This window comes from Carcharhinus amblyrhynchos, chromosome 4 (genome assembly GCF_965287045.1).
Source record: "Carcharhinus amblyrhynchos chromosome 4, sCarAmb.v2.hapA, whole genome shotgun sequence".
Lineage (NCBI taxonomy): Eukaryota > Metazoa > Chordata > Chondrichthyes > Carcharhiniformes > Carcharhinidae > Carcharhinus > Carcharhinus amblyrhynchos.
Genome location: NC_137327.1, coordinates 32,936,308 through 32,960,524, shown reverse-complemented (window position 1 = coordinate 32,960,524; position 24,217 = coordinate 32,936,308). Strand labels below are relative to the sequence as shown.

The 24,217-nt window shown below is 40.1% G+C and overlaps 1 protein-coding gene across 2 annotated transcripts in view; it reads left to right on the top strand.

Annotated features, from left to right (window-relative positions):
* Window positions 1-3,108: 3,108 nt before the first annotated feature.
* Window positions 3,109-24,217, top strand: part of mylk3 (myosin light chain kinase 3) — a 43,930-nt gene continuing 22,821 nt past the window's right edge. Inside the window, exons 1-5 of one of the 2 annotated variants that reach the window (XM_080186946.1) lie at window positions 3,109-3,906; window positions 9,784-9,877; window positions 14,379-14,862; window positions 22,213-22,685; window positions 22,803-22,908. In XM_080186946.1, the coding sequence (XP_080043072.1) occupies window positions 3,328-3,906; window positions 9,784-9,877; window positions 14,379-14,862; window positions 22,213-22,685; window positions 22,803-22,908 (1,736 nt within the window). In that variant the 5' untranslated portion in view covers window positions 3,109-3,327. The remainder of the gene's footprint in view (window positions 3,907-9,783; window positions 9,878-14,378; window positions 14,863-22,212; window positions 22,686-22,802; window positions 22,909-24,217) is intronic. The other variant, XM_080186947.1, reaches the window with a different exon arrangement.

Genomic DNA, 24,217 nt, shown 5'->3' with positions numbered 1-24,217 from the left:
AAGACATGAATGACTGGTGCAGGTCACAGGGGAATACTATTGTTACACTCTGCTCTGCTATTATGCAATAGAATTAGGACAGTGTGATCCAACTCCCATGAAACAAAGATGCTCTGAACACATATGAGAGTGATTGACAGATGGTACATCCAGCAGATCTGAATTTATAACAGTTTCTACCTCTGGTTAGCTTATAGAATCTGGAGTGGTGTTTGTAGATCATCCTTATGCATTTCTCATACTCAAAGCTACCATGAGTCAAGAGGCCAAACAGAAATCTTTGTGGCTGCATTTAGCTTACCAGAGAAATCACAAGCTCCCTGTGACCTCCTAAACTTTGGAAAACAGAATACATACTGTGTTAGAATATAGTTCAGCAATAACCCATGGTTTAAGAAAGATAACAAATAAGCAGTAGCAATATACAATAATGCAGATTGCTATAATTTACTGGAACCTCTGCTTGAACATGGAAGATAATAAAAGATGCAGCATTCACTAATGTTCTTACTAATATTGGAACTATGAAAGCATTTCTTAACAGTAATGCTATATGGATTAATTGTGTTTTTCCCATGCTTTTCATCGGCCTCAGGAGAGTTGGTGAACTGAGACCATAGTATATTTCCCACTAATTTCTGAATTTGGCCCAAAAAAGAAGGAACTTAAATTTGTATGGTCTCTTTCACAACCTCAGGATGTCACAGAGGACTTTGCAGCCAATTAATTACTTCTTAAGTATAGTCACTATTGTAATGTAGGAAACATGGCAGCCAATTTGCACACAGTAGTGAGATAATGACAAGATGATACATTGTCCACTCTTAAGCCCACCAAATACCTCCAATACCTTGTCACACCCTATGACAGTTTGCTCTACGACTTCAGACTCTCTCCCCAATTTCCATAACTACCTACTCATTCTCGTGGGTGAAGACAGATACAAAATTTTTGTTTAACACCCTACCAGCGTCCTCTGCCTCCATCCACAGATTTCTCCCTTGGTTCTTAATGGGCCCTACTCTTTCCCTGGGTGCCTCTTCCCAATAATATACTTATAAAATATCTTAGGATTTTCCCTGCTTCTACCAGCGAGAGCTTTCTCATATCCCCTCTTTGCTCTCCTAATTGATTTCTTAAGCTCCATCCTGTACTTTCTGTACTCCACTAATGCCTCCACAGACTTACTCCCCTTATACTTGTTAAAAGCCTCTCTTTTCCTTCTTATTATATCCTGAATTTCTCTGGTCACGCATGGTTCTCTGGGTTGTTACACCTTCCTATTATCTAAGAGGGACTAAGATAGTTGGGCCTGTACCCTCGCCATTTCATCTTTGAGCAACCCCCACTGCTCTTCTGTAGATTTCTCCACAAGTAACTTATTCCAGTTTACCTTGGCCAGGTGGCTCAGAACTCCCACCCACCTGACGAACAAACAACCAGTTCCAAGAGCTAGTAGCTTTTGTTACAAATAAACCTGTTGGACTTTAACCTGGTGTTGTGAGACTTCTTACTGTGTTTACACCATGTCACCACCAGGTAGTTGCTGATAGGGGCTATCATTGCTTAATGCGGTCTATGTTCCATCTTAATGTTTTTCTTTCTGTTCCCATAAACAAAGATTGGCAATGCTGCTCCATTATTTACATTGTAGTTCAAACTGAGAGCACAAAATGGCTGGTGTATTTTGTTATAAATCAGCAGGAGTTGATGTATTATCATTGCAGCATAAACCTTCAATGTGTTGCTTTGTGGACCATATCTCTCCATGTCTTGTGGACCTCAGATCATCTCACAGCCTCATAGACCCCCATATTCTGGGACCTGAGGTCACCTGTCATGATCAAGATCCTTCCAAGTGGGCATTTCCAGGTCTTTGGAGGATAAGCTCAGTGATTTGGATATGTTGTGTGCTTGGTCAAAACTTGCTATGTTCCCAAACAGTGACAAATATCTTTTAGTGACACTTAAGAGAGGTTGGGAATGTAGGTGACATGCTAATGCTATCAAATGATAGCTGATAGGGCAGAGACATCATTGGTCTGCTGCACCAATTTTTGCCAGCGTTTACTTGTGAGTCTGTCCAAGTTTCTGATGCATACAGGAGAATTAGATTAATGATAGTATTGGACAATGGGAAATGGGAGAAATGATGACCAAATGTGGTTGCCACGATTTTGTGCCCTGCACACGATTTTAATGTGCCACAGTTTTGCCAGCTCTCCTTTCACAGATATAACCAGATCATGGGAATGTAGGAAGTAGGTGCTAACAAACAGAACCTTTCTGAGGTGCAAAACCATTGAGGGATTTTATTGGACTCAAGTATACATCATTGATACCCATCTTAGTCTTGGATAGTACTTTTGTACTCATATAGCAGATTCTAATTATTAGCACTGTCACTGGAAGTGCAGTGGAAGAATTGGAAGAATGTTTCAAGATCAACTGCGAAATATGTATAATTCAAATTACAACAGTGTTTTGGAGAGTGTGTAAGTGGTTAATCTTTCTTCAGAAATAGGCAATCATGACTGACTTCAAAAGAGCTCTGAAAATAAATTGTCCAAGGTTATATTCAAATGTGAGATTGATATCTGTGTGCCATGAGGACCCTAATGGCAATGTTTAGAATTCTGTTATAATATAACATTATCCTATAACAGAGTTTGAACTGCTAAAGGCATGTGCAAGAAAAAAAAAATTGATGCTATTGTCATCACAGTCTATTTTTGTCTCATCTGACAGCTGGTAGCAGTCCATTCGATGCATTACCATTTGAGAACATATATTCTCTACCAGTTGTAAATAGCTGCATATATGAGTCAACTAATCCTTTGTACTCCAAGTTCTAAGCTTACAGTTGTGGTTAATGGAATATTTTACAATACATTATTTTATATGTGGAATGAATTTATAACATTAATAAATGTAAATGCCCTGCTTTGTCACTTTCACAAGTAGCTTGTTTATCATCCGATTCTGAAGTAAAGTATGCTAATCACCCAGAAACATTTCAGTGACGTCAAAGGGCAAAGAAGAATTCAGATTACATCAAACAGGATGGCTTACTTAAAAATCTGTGAGAGGCAACAGTGACAGGAGAATGTGAAACTCAGATAGGATGACAGAACTAAAGCAGATACACAGTTCCTCTTTACTATTACAGTCGTGCAAAGAGATTCTTCAACAAAACATATCCAGATGAACTGAATGGACATTTTTTTTGTTTGAGAAACTGTTCAAGAGGGAGGAAGTGATATCACAAGCTCTGAGCCAATTTCATTTAGATCAGCTATTTTCTTTTGTATTCAATTTTGAGAGACAATGAGTAAGCCGGTTTCCTTGGCCACTTGTTTGGCCAGAATGTATGAAGGAGGTAGTCTTGAATCTCAGAATAAAAGTGGGTCTGTTGGCCAAGCGAAGAAGCCGTCTGGAGCAAATCAAAGCAGTGTCACCAATAACATAAGTACAATGGACAATAAACTCAACCTTCTTAATGAAAAAGTCGATTGGATTGTAAACTTTCAAGGGCAAGTTCTCAAGAAATTGGATGACATGTCTCAAGAAATGGGAGACTTGAATATTGAAATACTGAAAATGCTAAAAGACACCAATGGAGTAGTGGATCAGAAGAAAAGTGATGTTAAATTCTCACCCCATACTGATTGCTGTGGCCATGCTGAGATGAAACCTTTATTCGTGGAACTGCTCAAATTGGTGACATCTGTACATCAAGACACAACAAAGCAAAAAGAGAAATTAGATGGCATAGAAAAAAAGGTGTCAGCTCTGGATAAAGCCATACACTTTGTGGGTGAAACCTTCAAAAATTCCCACATAGTACAGTTCATTCTTAAAGGAATTGTGCCTTGGAAAAAGGGAAATCTAATAGACTCTTCAGAGGTCAGTCATATCAACTCAACCAAAATTTTAAAACAAGTTAGAGTTACAACGGGATTATAGTTTTAATTATGACCTAACATATGCTGCTTGGAATGAAAGTCTATGTTAATAATTACCCAATCATCCTCTGCTTGTTAATCTTTGAAAAAATGTAGTTTTAATCAAAGAGTACATACTTTACATGTAAAGGCACAGCAGAATCAATCTGACTTTGTTCAATTGTGCAAAATGGGACCCATTTTACACTTTTATTTCTGCAACACACATGCAAGAACCAAAGGGCGTTTCTTACATGAAGTGAAATGGCATTACCCATACTGTAGTATGAAAGGTTTTTGCAATAAAAATCATTTCATGAGTGTACAATTTACATATTCCATTGATCCCTGCTTAATTCTCCAGACAATTGCAAGAGTGAAGATTGAGGATGTAGTCTGCCCTTAATATTCAAGCATTTAAAACAACCCCTACTATAAAATGGCTTTCCAAAGGAAAAATGTTTTTTGTTGGGTTAAGATCATTTTTGCCTGTTTCTATGTTAGGTAAGTGTTGTGACAGGACAATTGTGGGTTTGTGTATCCTAGTTACACCCTTGGGTGATGCAAGAGCTTGGTGATGGTATTGCAATGAATGTGATTAATTTCTTTGTTAATTTTGTTTGTCTGAGTTCTCCAACAGCTATTTAAGACACTTTTCTTTTGATTTTGCGCTGTAATTGAATACTTCTTCAAGTAAAATATAACCTGAAATTAACGAGCCATTCGTGGCTGGTTGTTTGTTTTGTACATTGGGAAAGGGGTTGTAATTCCTCTTCCATTTGTCTGTTGTGTTAGCATGTGGCATGTACAGTCAAGAGGGTAAGTATAGTATGGAAACCTGGATTTTTCATTTTGCATCAACCCTGTTTTTATTTTCCAATGGTGCCATGCTGGGACACAGGAAGCTTGCACTTCTCTCCAGTTTGAGGAAAGATAACTGTCGTGTCGTTGAAGTTCTAGGAGCTATAAGATGCTTCAATTTTGGCAAGGTGGTGGGGGATAGCTGTGAGTCTTAAACAGCAGGGCAAAGCATACTCTAGCATGCACCTTTGGATGTATAATAAAAATGCACAAACTCATGATTACATTGCTCCTTCCTTTTTTTGTTATTTTTGGTTTCTCAACCTTGTGCCACTGCTCATTTCTTTGCAGTGGCTATCGCTGGTGGACAATGTTCAAAACAGCAGGCTATCCTCCCAATATTAACTGTCTCCTGTCCCCACCTTAGCACAACACCACAACAGAAAATACATAAACAGTAACTCAGCAGCCAGAAAGAAATGCAGGTGCCAAAAGCTTCACCAATAGATTTACTGCCAATAAAATCTTGAACCTCTGTTCTGCCTAGTGTTAAAAGTACATTGTACTGGGAGCAGAAAATCAGTTTGAATGAGGGAAGTAGCAGCAAACCCAAAGAAGTCTTCCCTGTGCACTGTCGTAATATACAATAGAAAGTATTGTACATCCAATACATCCAGAGTGGAACTGTCATGGCTAAATGCTGTGGTAGTTTTCATGACATCGGCGTACAAAATTGGTGGTGGTAACTCAACCTCGATAAGTAGAAACTGCTATTCATTCATTTACTTAAATTGCTTATCTTTGTGTAGCTATATATAAATACGGGTCAATAGATATGTGGAGGAATAAAGTTGCAGCAACCAGTCATCAGAAGTCTCTACATTAAATTACTAAGAATTCCACTGTTACAATTTTAAGGTCGTATTTTCTTAGTTATCATGGTGCCCTTTACTTCTGTTGTGATTTCAGCATTTTAGATTTAGGGTATGCCCAAACTCCTCCATCTGCACATTATTATAATCCAGGGATGTTAAAATAGTGTCTCTATGTGATATGGAGCAGGTATTTGTGTGCTTTGCACATTTCCCCATGTGATTTCTTGAAAATGGTTTAAATAAACACATGGTAAGACAAAGCCAGAAACAAATAGCAAGTGAACATACAAAGTAACAGCGAAGGGTCGGACTCACTTAATTCAAGCAATAGTTGTTTTCACATAATACAAAATATACAATGCTTCCTCACATCTGTGGACTATCTTACGCAACTCCTAACTGCCCCTCTGCATGCCAATCTTCTGTACATGATCAACACTTTCCCTCATAGCTGCCTGTCGTAAAAGCTTGACCAACCCTACCTGTATTTTTATCCTATATGGACAACCAGGAGGGCTGACATGCAAAACAATCATTGCCAAGGAGCTGGGTCCAAAGATCTCCCAATAAAATAGGTGTGTGGTGCTTATCAGTTATCAAAACAAGTTAATAAATACTTATTATTTAGTCTTTGGGATAAATTAGTATATTGTTATGAAAGTGCGTGTAAAAAAATGAATACAATTCGTTTTTAAAAAGTGTAAGTTTCTGTTCCAAATCCTTTCTGTGGTAAACCAGTCAAAAATTATCCAAATAAATAGTTTCTGATAACCTGAGAAGCTTGGGTGTAAGCTGGAAAGGTCCTTACATATATCCTGAAATCTACTTACCAACATACAAACTAGGAGCAGGAGTAGGCCATCTGGCCCTTCGAGCCTGCTCCACCATTCAATAAAATCATGGCTGAACTTTTTGTGGACTCAGCTCCACTTACCTGCCCACTCACCATAACCCTTAATTCCTTTCCTGTTTAAAAATTTATCTATCCTTGCCTTAAAAACATTCAATGAGGTAGCTTCACTGGGCAGGGAATTCTACAGATTCATAACCATTTGAGTGAAGACATTCCTCCTTAATTCAGTCATAAATCTGCTTCCCCTTATTTTGAGGCCATGCCCCCAGTTCTAGTTTCACCCGCCAGTAGAAACAACCTCTGGGCTTCTATCTTATCTATTCTCTTCATAGTCTTATATGTTTCTATAAGATCTCCCCTCATTCTTCTGAATTCCAATGAGTATAGCCCCAGTTTACTCAGTCTCTCCTTTTAAGCCAACCCTCTCAACTCTGAAATCATCCTAGTCTGTACTCTCTCCAGTGCCAGTATATCCTTTCTCAAGTAAAGAGACCAAAACTGTACTTCACCAGCACCTTATACCAGCTAAATCCATGCATGGAACTTTGTTAAAATTTCTGCTGTTTGTCCAAACAGTGACAATTTTACCAAAGCTCCATGTTACTTTTACCAAGGTTAGATGTTTAGCGGTTTGGTTCAAAGGGTAATGTGCAGCTGAGAGGGGATTATCCTAAACTCCAGTGACAGTCTAACTCTCCAGAATCCATTAGTGAGTCAGGCTGGATAGTCAATTTCCAACAATTGCCATGAAGTGCTGCAATCCTGTCTGGTTCTAATACCAGACTAGTGAGTGCACCATAGGGTTTTCTTTTTCCAATCTACCATTGGTGAGTATGTTGTTGAGGAGCCTACCATAGCATAAAGAGAAGGGACAGGATTTTCCAGCCTTACTTGCCCTGAAACTGAAAAATCCCACCCGAGGTCAATGGACCTTTCCATGTTCCGCCCCTCACCTGCTCTGATTCTGATGGCAAGTGGGACAGTAAAATTACAGCCAATATGTTTGTTGTACTATACGTAGAATGGAAATATCAATAACTTAAATAATCTATTGATAATGAGGGCAAAACCTTGATATTAACCACTGCCCTGATGGAGGGCCCTATCCAGATTTGTTTTCCTCTTTCAAATACTAACTGACCTGTGTATTCTACAGAATCCCTATGATGTAAAAGGAGGCCATTCAGCCCATCGAGTCTGCACCGACCACAATCCCACCTAGGCCCTATTCACATAACCCCACTTTATTACCTTGCTAATCCCCCTGACACTAGGGTCAATTTAGCATGGCCAATCAACCCAACCTGTACATCTTTTTAGACTGTGGGAGGAAACTGGAGCACCCGGAGGAAACCCACACAGACACGGGGAGTACGTGTAAACGCCACACAAACAGTGACCCAAATCTGGGAATTGAACCCAGGTTCCTGGCGCTGAGAGGCAGCAGTGTTAACCACTGCGCCACTGTGCCGTAGTTATGGAGTTTTGTTTAATATATGATAAAACCTTTGGTAGGCTGAGAATATGGAGATTGGATGTTCCACTCAATTTGTATTTTCAATATTGAGTTGTCTGGGGATATAAAATGGGTGATAGCCCATACTTTACCTAACTTAGAAATACATTAGCATCTAAATTGTTGCTGTAATTCATTATGACTTACAAATTGCAACACCTTCCCATGGCTTCAGTATTGAGCTATAATAGGTAGGGAACTACCTTAAATATGAGCTGGTTCACAGTGAAATATAGCAGTTTGTCCAGCCGTTTTTGAGTAGGTACAGCACTGGATTACCTGGATTGTATCAATAAAAGCGATTGTGTATGTTCCCCATACTGGGTGAACATTTTCAAAAAGCAGAAAAACAGATTCATTGTCCTTCTGTGGCCTGAATACCGAGTGCAATTATGAGTTATTTTCTGGAAAAGTAAGTTACAGAGACTAGAACAGAGGATGCTGGAAAAACTCAGCAGGCCTGGAAGCATCTGCAAGGAGAGGAACCAGAGTTAATGGATGGGATTTTCCAGCTGTGCTCACCTCTAGATTAGGAAATCTTGCCCAAGGTCAATGGGTGTTTACATGATCCGTCCCCACCCTCTACAATTCCTGTGGCGGGTGTGATGGCAAAATTCCGTCCAATGTTTCGGGTTCGTTTGGCTCTACATCAGAATTACAGGGAATTATGATTCTATATTATACCTGTTGGTTTTAGCAGGCAATAAACCAGGAACACAGTGACATTTTCCAAATTTCCAGGACTTTTAGTAATGACAAACTTGTTATTGGTGCAAATTTGGAGCCAATATTCAATCTGTGGATACTTCACGTGTGCATATACACAATAGAAGAGTATTCAAAAGCATATTGCTGAAAAGAGAGACATGTAACTGAAGCTGTTGCACATATGATCATAACTTATTATCTTAGTGGACCACGTGCCATGCAGTTTTATTATCAAATTAGTGTTCCCATTAATTCGTACACATTTCAGTCAGACAAGAACCAATCTTGGTATTCTTCTTTAGGATTTAACTATCAATCAAACAACTCTTTCCAGAGTTTCAGGTCTATAAAGTTAAAATGAGATCGAGCTGCAAGTGACAAATTATAGAACTAAGCTTAATAGCTAGGTTGCCAGAATTCAGGCCACATGGGCTGCAGATTGGACAACATTGTTTACCACACACAACACTGTACGTATCTAATAGAGAGATTGGATAGTACATTTAGTATTTGAAAGATGTGGAAAGCTCTTTGTCATCTTGTTGTAAATATGTAAATTTATAATGACAGGAGTTTTGAGTAGGTACAGCACTGGATTACCTGGATTGTATCAATAAAAGCGATTGTGTATGTTCCCCATACTGGGTGAACATTTTCAAAAAGCAGAAAAACAGATTCATTGTCCTTCTGTGGCCTGAATACCGAGTGCAATTATGAGTTATTTTCTGGAAAAGTAAGTTACAGAGACTAGAACAGAGGATGCTGGAAAAACTCAGCAGGCCTGGAAGCATCTGCAAGGAGAGGAACCAGAGCTAATGGATGGGATTTTCCAGCTGTGCTCACCTCTAGACTAGGAAATCCTGCCCAAGGTCAATGGGTGTTTACATGATCCGTCCCCACCCTCTACAATTCCTGTGGCGGGTGTGATGGAAAAATTCCGTCCAAGCTTCCCACAACAATCAATAAACACTGATAAATTGACGTTCACAGGATACTTATTTGTGTATTACTCTGCATCAATTACATGTCTGTTTATTATTACTTTTTATGGCCATTTAAAATTTTGCAAAATTTTTTTGTTAACAGGCAAATAATAAAGCTGAAGAGAAAGGCGCCAAACCAAAGCATGGATTTAGCAGCAGAGGGGTTCAAGTACAAATAAACAGAGACTTATTTGAAGGTACAGAAAAAGTACACACTTTCTGAGCAGAGGCAGGCATTCATGAATATGAGGATGAGTGTGACTTGGCGATATGTTTGCAGAGTTACACCCCAATATATGTACCTATCTGGTTTATATCAAATCAGAGTTACTATATGTGCTAGAGTTGTCTCATTATACAAAATCAGACCCATGTCATTACATACACCAGATCTGTTACTGTGTACAGCAATCTTGCTCTGAACTGATTTGTTTATTAAAGTAGATCCATTACATTTACTAACTTGTCTTATTAACATGACCAAGCCCATATTACAACTTTGTCAAGAAATAAGAGGCATGGGTTTAACCAGTGAAGCCTTTAAATTGTGCTTTTAGATTTTTGTATTTCTTTGAAAAACAGAATGCCTGCACTGTTTTTGTACTTGTGCATATTAAAATATGGATTTAAGGTCGATGCTACAACATAAATTCCGACTATGTTATTTACATCTTTATATGATGACTGCTTCCTAACTTTGTTACCAACAGATTTTGTACAATTTAAATGTTCATAATTATAGCAGTAAGGTGATTGCACCCAATGAAGCAACTGATGCTTCATTGTCTTAAAGAAAATTGTTAAGAAAAATCTTACATTTATATAAAACATTTCACAGCTCTAGGTAATACTTGAAAATTCAACATATGTTTTCATCTTAAAATGGCAAGCCAAACCTTGGCTATCTCCAGCAACCACGCTCTTTTAATATTCAATAGCATTATCATTGCTGGAGTCTGAATCATTGAATGGTTTCAAGAGGGAGATAAATATATTTCAAATAAAAAAAGAGAAAGAAGGATATGGAGAACAGGTGAGGAGGTGGATTTGAGAGCAGGGAGAGATCAGCCATGATCTGACTGAATGGCAGAGCAGCCTCAAAGGGCTGAATTTGCCTACTTCTGCTCCAATTCCTTTGTTCCTATTGCTCTTCATCCCACTATCAATGTCCTGTGGTTCACAATTGAGCAGAAACTCAACTTACCAGCTATCTCAAGGCTATGGCTATAACAGCATGTCAGAAGCTGGATAGTCTGCAGTCAAATCCGACTCTCCAAAGCCTTTCCATCATCTACAAATTTACTGGAGTTCTATGAGGATGTGTCTAGGGTGGCGGATAGAGAAGAGCCGGTGGATGTGGTCTTTCTAGATTTTCAGAAGGCGTTTGACAAAGTACCTCACAAGAGGTTATTGCAGAAGGTCGAGGGACATGGAATTGGGGGTAGGGTGTTAGCGTGGATAGAGGATTGGTTGTCAAATAGGAGGCAGAGAGTGGGGGTCAACGGATGCTATTTGGATTGGCGGATGGTGACTAGTGGAGTGCCCCAGGGGTCGGTGCTGGGGCCTCAGCTTTTTACCATTTATATAGATAATCTGGAGGAGGGAACCGAGTGTAGGGTGTCGAAATTTGCTGATGACACCAAGATTGGGGGAACGGCAAATTGTGCGGAGGGTGTGGAGAGTCTGCAGAAGGATCTAGATAGGCTGGGCGAATGGGCCAGGAAATGGCAAATGGAATTTAATGTTGGCAAGTGTGAGGTGGTCCACTTTGGTAGGAAGAATGGTAGGAAGGACTATTACTTACATGGCGAAAAACTGCAGCAGGCGACGGTGCAGAGGGACCTCGGGGTCCTTGTGCATGAGTCGCAAAAACCCAGCTTGCAGGTGCAGCAGGTGGTCAGGGAGGCGAATGGGATGCTGGCCTTCATAGCGAGGGGGATTGAATATAAAAGTAGGGAGGTCTTGCTGCAGCTGTATAGGGCATTGGTGAGGCCACAGCTGGTGTACTGTGTGCAGTTTTGGGCGCTGCACCTGCGCAAAGATATTTTGGCCTTGGAGGGAGTGCAGAGGAGGTTTACTAGGCTGATACCGGAGTTGAGGGGGTTGAGCTATGAGGAGAGGCTGAATAAACTGGGCTTGTACTCGTTAGAGTTTAGAAGAATGAGGGGAGATCTCATTGAGACATATAAGATGATGAATGGGATGGATAGGATAGAGGTGGAGAGACTCTTCCCGCTCAAAAAAGACAGTAGGACTAGGGGGCACAGCCTCAAGATAAAAGGGGGGCGGTTTAGAACGGAGTTGAGGAGGAACTTCTTCACTCAAAGGGTGGTGAATCTCTGGAATTCTCTGCCCGTTGAAGTGGTGGAGGCTGCCTCGCTAAATATTTTTAAGACGCGGGTTGATGGGTTTTTGATAAGAGAGGGGATTAAGGGTTATGGGGAGAAAGCGGGAAAGTGGAACTGAGCAGCAACAGATCAGCCATGATCTTATTGAATGGCGGGGCAGGCTCGAAGGGCTAGATGGCCTACTCCTGCTCCTATTTCTTATGTTCTTATGTACATGAGCAGTGGAATTCTCTTCACTGGAGCTATTGTATCATCATTTCCTTTTAAGCAAGAACATTTCATATTGTGTCCTTGATTCAATGTTACACACTTAGGTTACTGTTACTAGAGAGGCGGTGCTCGACAGACTGGAGGGACTGATTGTGGACAAGTCCCCAGGACCGGATGGATTCTGAAAGAACCCTGAGGGTTCTGAAAGAAATGGCGGAGGTGATAGTGGATGCCTTGGTGGTTATTTTCCAAACATCGCTGGAATCCGGGGAAGTGCCGGGAGATTGGAAAATGGCTAATGTTATGCCGTTGTTTAAGAAGGGTGGCAGGCAAAAGGCAGGGAATTATAGGCCGGTTAGTTTAACGTCTGTTGTAGGTAAAATGTTAGAATCCGTCATCAAGGAGGAAATAGCAAGGCATCTTGAGGGGAATTGCTTGATAGAGCAGACGCAGCACGGTTTCGTTAAGGGGAAGTCGTGTCTGACAAATTTATTGGAGTTCTATGAGGATGTGTCTAGGGCGGTGGATAAAGGAGATCCGGTGGATGTGGTCTTTCTTGATTTTCAGAAGGCGTTTGACAAGGTACCTCACAAGAGGTTATTGCAGAAGGTAAGGGGGCATGGAGTTGGGGGTAGGGTGTTAGCGTGGATAGAGGATTGGTTGTCAAATAGGAGGCAGAGAGTGGGGGTCAACGGATGCTATTTGGATTGGCGGTTGGTGACTAGTGGAGTGCCCCAGGGGTCGGTGCTGGGGCCTCAGCTATTTACCATTTATATAGATGATCTGGAGGAGGGAACCGAGTGTATGGTGTCGAAATTTGCTGATGACACCAAGATTGGTGGAACGGCAAATTGCGCGGAGGGTGTGGAGAGTCTGCAGAAGGATCTAGATAGGCTGGACGAATGGGCCAGGAACTGGCAAATTGAATTTAATGTTGGCAAGTGCGAGGTAGTCCACTTTGGTAGGAATAATGGTAGGAAGGACTATTACTTATGTGGCGAAAAACTGCAGCAGGCGACGGTGCAGAGGGACCTCGGGGTCCTTGTGCATGAGTCACAAAAACCCAGCCTGCAAGTGCAGCAGGTGGTCAGGAAGGCGAATGGGGTGCTGGCCTTCATAGTGAGGGGGATTGAATATAAAAGTAGGGAGGTCTTGCTGCAGCTGTATAGGGCATTGGGGAGGCCGCAGCTGGAGTACTGTGTGCAGTTTTGGTCGCTGCACTTACGCAAGGATATTTTGGCCTTGGAGGGAGCGCAGAGGAGGTTTACTAGGCTGATACTGGAGTTGAGGGGGTTGACCTATGAGGAGAGGCTGAATAAACTAGGCTTGTACTCATTAGAGTTTAGAAGAATGAGGGGAGATCTCATTGAGACATATAAGATGATGAATGGGATGGATAGGATAGAGGTGGAGGGACTCTTCCCGCTCAGAAAGGACAGTAGGACTAGGGGGCACAGCCTCAAGATAAAGGGGGGGCGGTTTAGAACGGAGTTGAGGAGGAACTTCTTCACTCAAAGGGTGGTGAATCTCTGGAATTCTCTGCCCGTTGAAGTGGTGGAGGCTGCCTCGCTAAATATTTTTAAGATGCGGGTTGATGGGTTTTTGATAAGCGAGGGGATTAAGGGTTATAGGGAGAGGGCAGGAATGTGGAACTGAGCCACGACAGATCAGCCATGATCTTATTGAATGGCGGGGCAGGCTCGAAGGGCTAGATGGCCTACTCCTGCTCCTATTTCCTATGTTCTTATGTAACAGTTAAAAGAGGCTTGGCTATTTCAATATAAACTCATGTCCTACCAAGATACAACCTGTTAGAACATTAATGTGTTATACTCCACTGCTGTCCTTTTCTTATTTACTTAATTTACATGTTATTTTGCTTCCCTCTATTTTTTATTCATTCTTGTTACATTTGTGATGATAAGTGGTGCACTATATATAGATTTCCACTCAGGAAAACAAATCCAAGATTGTAATCTTTACTATAGCTTGGTAACTGTAACAGAGTCAATATAATTGAGTTTTAGATGGGATTTTACAACATTAATGTTTATTAACACACACACACACGCATATATATTTATTATATATGTATAAATGCATGAATTTATATTTTTCTTTGCTGAACATCTTCCCTCAGAGGATAATGATTGCAAAGGCACCCAGACCTGCAGAATTGTCCAGCAAGATAAAGATGAGCACACAAAGGCAGAAAGCATCATTCAAATTGAACGACAGGCAGCATTTCATTCTGAAGGAGGAACTTTACTGGATCAGTCCCCAGAGACAGCTAACAAACACAAGGACCCCCAGGGGGCTTTGGTAACAACAAATAAATCTGGTGGTGCCAGCAAAACAGAGATCTCAGCTGTAACAAGAAAGTTGAAAGAAGTTTCACAGGAAAATACAGAAAACACACAGAGTCAGAACTCATTAGAAGACAACCTGAAAGAAATGACTAAAACCAGCACAGACAATGAGGCATATAATGCACAAGAAGTTGAAAGAAGTCAGGGGAAAGAGACTGACAAGATGAAACTGAGTGTCACAACTGGAGTCCCTGAAGTCAGTGTGGCTGCAACTCAGTCAAACCTTGATGGAAACTCCACGTTACTTCCTGAGAGGTAATGTATAAACTTCAATAACTCAGCAATCTCTGCTTTATTCATAACTTTCAAACTAATGCTTTCTTCCCATTGTTATATCATTGATGAACCCTGGTTTAAATAGAAAATATCCATCAACAAATTTTAGAAAACTGACCACATGAATTAAGAATACAAAGTTTGAGCCAGTTACTGAAAAGGAATTGAATAACTAGGCATCTTATTACAATTACGTTAGTTGCCATAAATAAAAATATATCATTTAGCTTTTATGTTTTTACTTTATATGTTTTTAGATAGGTAAGATCTCACAAAACTAATAATCTATTTTTATCTGATTTGAAACTAAAACAGTGCTGACCTTGTTTATCGTAAAGTAAATACAGATAACAATTTCCATTTGGTCCAACCTTTTTCATCTACCCTCAAAGATTCCAATATTGTCCCATTTTATTACCCAATTGTTTCCACTAAATTTCTGGAATCCTATTCCAAACATGGATCATTCTTTCATGTCAAGATGGCATTATTCATTATTTATCTTTTGTTAGTCTGTCACCTTGCCCATCTTTCTTTTCATTGATAATTCATGGCACATGGGAGTTGCTGGTAAGGCCAGTATTTATTATCCAGCCCCAATTGCTCTTAATCAGATATTGTTGAGTCACCATCTTGAACAGCCATGTGTGGTAAAGATGCTCCTGGAGACATTAGGGAGGTAGTTCCAGGATTTTGATCCAGGCAACAGTGAAGGATGGTGTGTGAGCTTGCATGGAATATGGAGGTGGGGATGTTCCTCTGCACATTTTGCCCCAGGTTTTCTAGGCGGTAGGATTCATGGGTTTGGAGGTTCTATCAAAGAAACCTTGGTCTTTTAGATGTGCACATTGAAGCCAGGTTGAGCCAATGTAGAATGAGTGAAATTTGAAGGGAGTGGATGAGAGGCCAATAAAGCAGGCCGCTTTGTCCTGCATGGTGTTGAGCTTCCTGAGTGTTGTGCGAGCAGCACTCAACAAGGCAAGTGGCAAGTATCCTACATTCTGTCTTGTTGATGTAGAAAGACTTTAGGACATCAGGAGATGAGTCACAGTATACCCAGCCTCTGACCTGCTCAGGTAGTTGCTGTATTTAAGTGGCTGGTCAATCTCTGGTCAATGATGATTTTCCAGGATGTTGATGGTGGAAGATTCAGTGAGTGCAATGTTTGGGAGATGGTTAGATTCTCTCTTGTTGGACATGGTTATTGTCAGGCACTTGTGTTACACGTCACTTGTCAACCCAAGTCTGAATAATATCCATGTGTGGGCTGACGGCGCCTCATTATTTAAGGAGTTGCAATTTGATCTGAACACTGATCAAATTGCAACTCATTAGTGAGAAACCCCCATTCTGACCTTACAAAGAAGTGAAGGACATTGACAAAACAACTGAAGGTGACTGGTCATTACCCTGGGAACTCATGCAGCAATGTCCTGGGGATTGGCCTTCAATGACTACAACTTTGTTAAAAAATACTGTCTAAGCTTATCGTTTTGCAATCAACAGGACAGATCGTAGGATTACCAACAGTCAAGGGAACAATAATTCATATTGCATGAGAAGAGAGTACTGATTGGTTGGCAAATGGATTCTGATTGGTAGAGGCATTGTCATGAAGAGTGCAGCATGAAAAGTTAACTCATAGAAATCATAGAAACCTTACAGTGCAGAAGGAAGCCTTTCAGCCCATCAGATCTGCACTGACAACGATCACAACCCCACACATTTACCCTGCTAATCCCTCTAACCTACACATCCCGTGATACTAAGGGGCAATTTAGCATGGCCAATGCACCTAACCCGCACATTTTTGGACTGTGGGAGGAAACTGGAGCACCCGGAGGAAACCCACACAGACACAGGGAGAATGTGCAAACTCTGCTTTTGTTCAAGTTCAGGCAGGTTGACTCTGGTCAAGACATTGCAATGGGAAATGAACTAGGAAATAGTTGTCCCCTCATGCTTCTGATTAGTTGAAAGAAGTGCAATCTGTGGAAAATTTCCTTTTGTCCACAAAGGATGGGGCTGTTTGTGTGAATAGATATAGCTTCTAGCATGCATAATTGAGTCACCCTATGAGCCTGACTGATAATCTTAAAATGGTTTTCAGTGTACTTCTTAGTACGACCAGGATTGTTTACCAAGTGATGTCCAGTTACTGGATCACATCTACAATTGTACATCATGTTTTGGGTTTTGCAAGTTTGGGCTGATTGGGCACTATCAGTATTTTGCCCGTTGTGAATGATGAAGATACATACTTTTTGATTATCTTTGGAATGTACTGTCATCACACTGGCACTGAAATTCATACACCACAGTTCACATTTGTGTGATAGGCAGAACATCATTTTGGCTTGATGGCAGCACATCCCATTAGTGGAGAATATCATTCATATTGCTATTGCATAGTAACAGCATGAAATAGATAGCTTCATCTGTTGGTAACACTTTGACACTTTACCCTTTCAGACTTGGCTGACTTTCACATACAACACAAAAGTTTGGTAATGCTGTGAGGCCTCAAGGCCAAACCAGACATATATATCTGTACACTCGACGAAGGGACTGGAATAGTCATGCTCAATAAATGTGACAGATCAACAAAATACGCACATCCTTAATGATGTGTCCAAATTCATATCCATTGGATCTGCTGCTAAGCATGATTGGGCAGTTCTGCTTTAAAACAAGTTGCAAAATGCTTGTTGGACTAAGAGCTGTCAGATGGTATATACGATATATATATATATCACAGTTCACTGCATCTATGTATGCATGGATTGCCTAAGACACACAAAAGTATGGCGAGAATTTCTGGCTGCACACTGTCCCCCCGCCACCGTTGGACCTTTAAATGCTACGCCAAATTTTCTGTCCTGCCTGCTACGATTACTGCCATGGGCGAGATGGGAAATTTCCAGCTGTGATGTCCCTTTGCATCTTATCTTATCTATGAATAGTCCTGCACAACATGAATTTGCCAAATGGTTGGGTGAGTTGTTACAATCAGTTCTGAGCAAGTTTTTCACACATGTAATAAAGGTGACCTTCACCTTTGCAAAAACCATATAGGAGTTGCATATTAATAGCAATGCTGTGTCCATATGTTCATTCAACATTGTTAGCCTATTCAGTAATGTACTGCTCAAGGAAGCTATTGACATTTGCACAATATCACAATATCGTGGTGATCTAGATGTACCACCATTGTCTGATTCATTTAGCTTATGAACTCAGCAACCTGTGCAGTTGAGTCCAGTTTTAACAACACCATGTATGCCCAAATAGATGGAGCTGCCATGGAATCCCCTCTAGGCCCAGCTCTTGCAAGAATCTTTAATGGTTTCTACGAAAAACATGTTTTTGATGGAATGACACCAAATCTCCTACTCCTATTTCTGATCTTTAGATGATATATTTGTTATATTTGAATCCACAACTGTATGTAAGCTGCTTATACATCTTAATGGACTTCATCCTGTGCTCAAATTCACCTTTGAAATGAAGCAGTCAAATAAGCTCCCTTTCGTTGATGTGCTAGTTGAGAAATCTGCCAATGGCTTCTATCCTAATGCCTACTGCAAGCCTACCTTCACTGGTCAACATATGCATTGGGATTTCTACAGTTCTCATCGGGAACTCTGTAAATAGAACCTGAGCCATATGCTCAATATACAAGCTTGATGCTGAAAAAGGACACAGCAAAGCCATCCTGTGAGTTAATGACTATCTGGATTAGATCTTTGCTTGCTATACATCGTATAAACTCATGGGTCTAAGGCCACTACTTTCAGTCCTGAAAAGTGCACAGTATATTTCAAATTACCCTGGCAAGATAAGGTGTCTCAAGAATTTGAGCAACAGCTGAAGCTAGCCATTGGACACAGCTACTCTGCAGTAGTAACACAAGCCAAAAAGACTTTCTGCCTATCACACAAATGAATAATGTGGTATATGAATTTCAGAGCTGGTGTTATGCCAGGTAAGTAGGCTGTATGTCCCAATGACTGAGAATTATATCAAAGAGCATGTACCTTTAGCTGTTCATAGCAGGCAAAGTATTGACCATCACTAGTCAACCTAAATGTGCAAAACTCAAAACACAGTGTCCAACATTAGATGTGATTTAGTGATTTGTTAAACAATCCTGATTGTGCTAAGAGTTATACTGAAAACCAATTTAAGATTAACAGTTGGGCTTATAGTGTGGCTCACTTATATGTGCTAAAAGTTACATATATTCATACAAAGGGCCTGTCTTTTGTAGACAGTGGGAGCACTTCCACACATTTCACCCTTTTCAATTAAAAAAAAGCTTTGCAGACAGACATTCTGTGGTTCATTCACGATGGCAATGCCGCAACCAATCAGAATTAACTTGCCTGGCTTGAGTTTGAGCCAATCAGAATCCACTTGTCAATAATCAGCACTCTCTTCTCATGCAATATAAATTGTTGGCCATGCTTGTCTTGGTCACATGGGATCCAGGTTCATAAGTCGAGGATTCCCAAGGCCACTTCTTCCAAAATGTATTCTGCTTTGCTGTACCTTGAAAGTTTTGCCCTGCTACTAGTACAAGATTTACCAGGGATGGTGATGGCAAAGTCTGGGACATTGGCCCTAAGGCATGATTCATTGACTCTGACTATGGCAGGCCATTACTTGGCCGAACTGTGGGAGAACTGTCCCAATTTTGGCACAAGTCCCCACATGTTAGTGAGGTGGGCTTTACAGAGTTGACTGGACAAAATATGCCTTTGTCGTGTTCAGCACGATGTCCATGTCTGTTCAATTTTATTCTTATAACTGTTTTTCATAGCAATGAAACACAGCTAAATGGTTTGCTAGGCCTTCAGAGGATAGTTAAGAACCAACCAGGTTGCTTTGGTCAAGATTAGGTAGGGGGGCAGAAAATTTTCTTCTCTAAAGGAAATGAGTAAGCAAAATGCTTTTTTTAAATCACAATCCAGTAGTTTCATGGTATCAATTACTGAGACTAGTTTCTATTTTAGATTTATTTAATTAATTGAATTTAAATTTTCCAACCACCATGTTGGGTTTTGAACTCATGTTTCCAGATCATTGTTCCAGATCACTGGATTATGAGTCCAATAATATAACTACAATGATACCATATCCACTTAAATTTTCACTATTTAACTTAAATGTTCTGGTTCATCTGTTCCATGTCCTCACCTATGTTATAAACCTCTGCATGTTCTGGTTCATCTGTTCCATGCACTCACCTGTGTTATAAACTTCTGCAAGATAACTTTTTTAATGTTTATTTATTAGTGTCACAAGTAGGCTCAGATTAACATTGCAATGAAGTTACTGTGAAAATCCCCTAGTCGCTACACTCCGGTGTCTGTTCAGATACACTGAGGGTGGATTTAGCATGGCCAATGCACCTAATTAGCACGTCTTTCAGACTGTGGAAGGAAACCAAAGCACCTGGAGGAAATCCACACAGACACAGGAAGAACATGCAGATTCCGCATAGGCAGTTACCCAAGACAGGAATGGAATGTGGGTCCATGGCTTGTGAGGTAGCAATGCTAATCACTGCCACCATGGACCTCAATTTACCGAATACTTGCACCACCTATGGCAACATTATTATTATAGTGCAGAATTCCAGTATTCCAAAATTGTCAGGACTTTACTCCACAGTGGCCCTTAAAACAAATATTTTTTAAAGTAATTATCACAGCTTAATTCCCTCTGCCTTTCTACTTTTAAAATCAGTGGTGAGATTAAGTTACTGATTAAAAATTTCAGTATGATTGCAACAAGCAATTAGAGCATCACAAAATGGTGCTGATGGTCTCCGAATCAGTGCTTAGTGCTCAACAAATTATCAGAGGATAACATATTTTATTGATCAAGGAATTTCATTGAAACCTGAATCCTTAATTAAGTAATAAAATAAAGTTTCAACATTCTGAGATTCTGCTGACTGCTACTGTTTATATGTTAACATGTATTGAACTTGTTTGTCTGCATAGACACCTATTGTTAATCAAATATCTGAGAGATTGCATGCAGTTCAAGAGACAGCCCCATATATCTAAATTCTCTCTTAATGATCAGTACATTCTGTGCGTACAGTGACCCATTCACACATCATCAAACTGTGACTATTTCCCCTAAATGTGTCATTGAATAACCCATTGTTCCATTCTGTGTTAGGTCTCATGCCCTTGCTTGTGTATCAGAGATAGGTGGCACTGTTCCTGACATGCAGTGTCGTATTCTTATTATATTCTAGATAACTGTGGCATGGATTTGATGTTGGAGGGTCAAGGATCACAAGTGTTCATTGACAATATTACCACTGCAGCACATTCTGGCAAATGCTCTCCCTTTTCCATTCTGACAACATTATGGTTCTCCTGCCTTTCATCATAACGGAAATTTTCAGCCTAGGGATCAACTTTGTGACTCTTTTTCTGTATTACCTCCAGTGTTAAATGTCCCCCTTCTGTCTCAGTGACCAGAACTAATATGGTCAGACCAGGGCACTTACATAGCCGAACCACTATTTCCCCTGGCTGGTAATTCTATTGCTTTAGGTATGTAATTTACACTCCTCAATATAAAAAGGCTGAAATGGGACAGATTCTCTGAAATGAAATTGGATTATGTTGCAGAAACATTGCTAATGCCATATAAATCAGATAATACAGTGATTAACAAGGGAACTTTCATTCTATGAGCTAAGTTATATTGAAATTTAGGTCCCAAGAGCAAATTATAGCACCACCGAGTCTTCATACATACATTCTTATATTGATTGCAGTGATTGATAAACCTTACCTTTTTTAATAGTGATTTAAATAAACTATGTTGTTTGTTCTAAAGCTACCATTTCCTCATCTGCTAACTGATGATATTTAGGGATTAAGAAGATCTTTTTCAGGAATGTGATGGCACAGTGGTTAGCACTGCTGCCTCACAGTGCCAGGGACCCGGGTTCAGTTCCAGCCTTCGTTGACTGTCTGTGTGACACGTTCTCCCTGTATCTGCATGGATTTCCTCAAGGTGCCCCGGTTTCCTCCAACAGTTCAAAGATGTACTGATTAGGCAGATTGGCCGTGCTAAATTGTCCATAGTGTTAGGGGGATTAGCAGGGTAAATGTGTGGAGTCACAGGATTTGGGGCCTGGATGGGATTGTGGTTGGTGTAGGCTTGATGGGCCAAATGGCCTCCTCCTGAACTGTACGGATTCTATGAAAACTCACTAATAAAGGATTTACATTTATATTAATTGAGTGATCACTCAAAAAAAGCTGCTGTTTAATTAATGCTGTAATTATTTTACAGGCCTTCTGAATTAATAAAGGGAACACCATCCAGTCCTACAGAGAAAGCTGACAAGGAGCTTGTGTCTGCAACATGTGAAGGGCTGAAAGAAACCCATAAAAATCACAAAGCACTGCAAAAACCCAAAGAAGATACTGTACTGAAGAAAATAGCAAAGGAAAAGGAACCCAGCACAGCATCAGATGAAAGAGTCAGCAAATTATCCAAACCAGCTGTAAAAAGCATCAAAACCCAAACAGGCCAGAAAAGTGAGAAAAATGCTCAGAGCTGTCAGAAGAAAGTGGAAAACGAGTACAAATCCAACAATGAATCAAACGATCTGAAAGCACTTCAGGAAGCAAACAAAGAACCTGGGAAAATCACAGAAGTGAGCAATTTGGCAAAGAGGGAAACTGATTCTACGGAAATCACAAACAAGGCACAAGAAAATGAAGGAGATGTTGAAAAGGCAGATGATCCCAACATCATTATTGGTGAGTTAATATCGTATAATCCTATTATTAGTTCCAGCATAAAATATTTCACTTTCAACCACTATTTGTAAAACTGTAAGGTGATGGCAATTGTAAAGCTTTGATTTTCTTTTTCAGATGATGGTCCATCACCTCCTGCTCCCTTTTGTCATCGCGTAGTAACCACTAAGCAAATTCTTGTAACCTCTTCATACACGGTTCACCACGATGAGGTGCTGGGAGGGTAGGTCATTCTTCAGATCTTTTGATCATTTTGATCAACTACTGACCAATAGTAGTCTGTGAAAAGGAGATAACTATGAATTTTTAAAATTATTATGCAAATATTCACTGTATACCGTTAATGAGTACAATCTCAAATTTCAGCTTAAGAACATAAATTAAAATGAAAGCAACAATTATTTAAAGAAGTACCAAGTAGTTCAAACCCAGAATGCTAAGTATAAGGCTATTAAATCATGTTTGCTATAGTTAGAATGCGCTGGGCTAGAACAGCCGCCAGTCAATCCTGTTCAGGTAATGACCCCATTATACATCTATTCTCTTCTCAGGAGCTCACACTGAAAGACTAATAATAATTTTTGACTGTATAGTTACAACTTGAATGTTTCAGATTTCTGGTACTTTAAAATTGCCATAATTTCATAATCTTTATTAATTATATGAAGATAAGTTTACTGAAGAGCACAGTGTTTACACACAGTTGCTTCTCTAGTACCTTACTGGGTAAATTGACTATATGTTGTCATGTTGAAGAACGCATAACAGTCTAACAATCTGACCTGTGCTGACTGACCTGATATCAGCATAGAAACCGGGAGATGGTGGATTGCTATATTTGACCTTTTCATTATCCGTGGGCTAAGATGGAGACAAAAGGATCGAAGTTCCATCTGTAAACCCTGTTGGATGTAGATGTCAGTGAAGAGAAAATCATACTGGGCTGTTTTGTGTCCACTCCCCCATCCACACTCCAATCTCAAAGTAGCTTACTGCTGTTACCTTTGGATAAGGCATTGGGGGAGCGGGGTGGGGGGCAACAGTACCTATGGCACTTCACTTCACTAAGAACAGGTTCCTCTGATGACAAGGATAGAAAAGTGGAGAAACCTATTCTTTTTTATTTTGTTTTGTTATTGGGCACTGAACAGTACATAGTACTGTTTGAAAGAGTTTTAAGTACATTTTTTTACTCTGTGCTTAAAACTACAAAACCAATGCACAGTGTGAACCAGGCAAATCCAAATCCATTCCTCGGTTGCTTCAAAAAATAAATTTAAAATCGAACTGAATCCAATTCAAGGTCCCCATAAGAAAGACAACCTAGATCTAAGCTGACAAGATGAGGCACTGCATCCTATTTTATCCTTGATCTGACGCTTGATCTTAGCCAACAGGTCGAGAAAGAATTGGCGTTTTCTGAAACATGTTTAAAAAAGCAGCTGATTGTGTTCCACTGCTTGTATTAATGATCTATTAGAAGGAATCATTTCATACCATACTCCTGATAAATATCATATGATATAGAGACT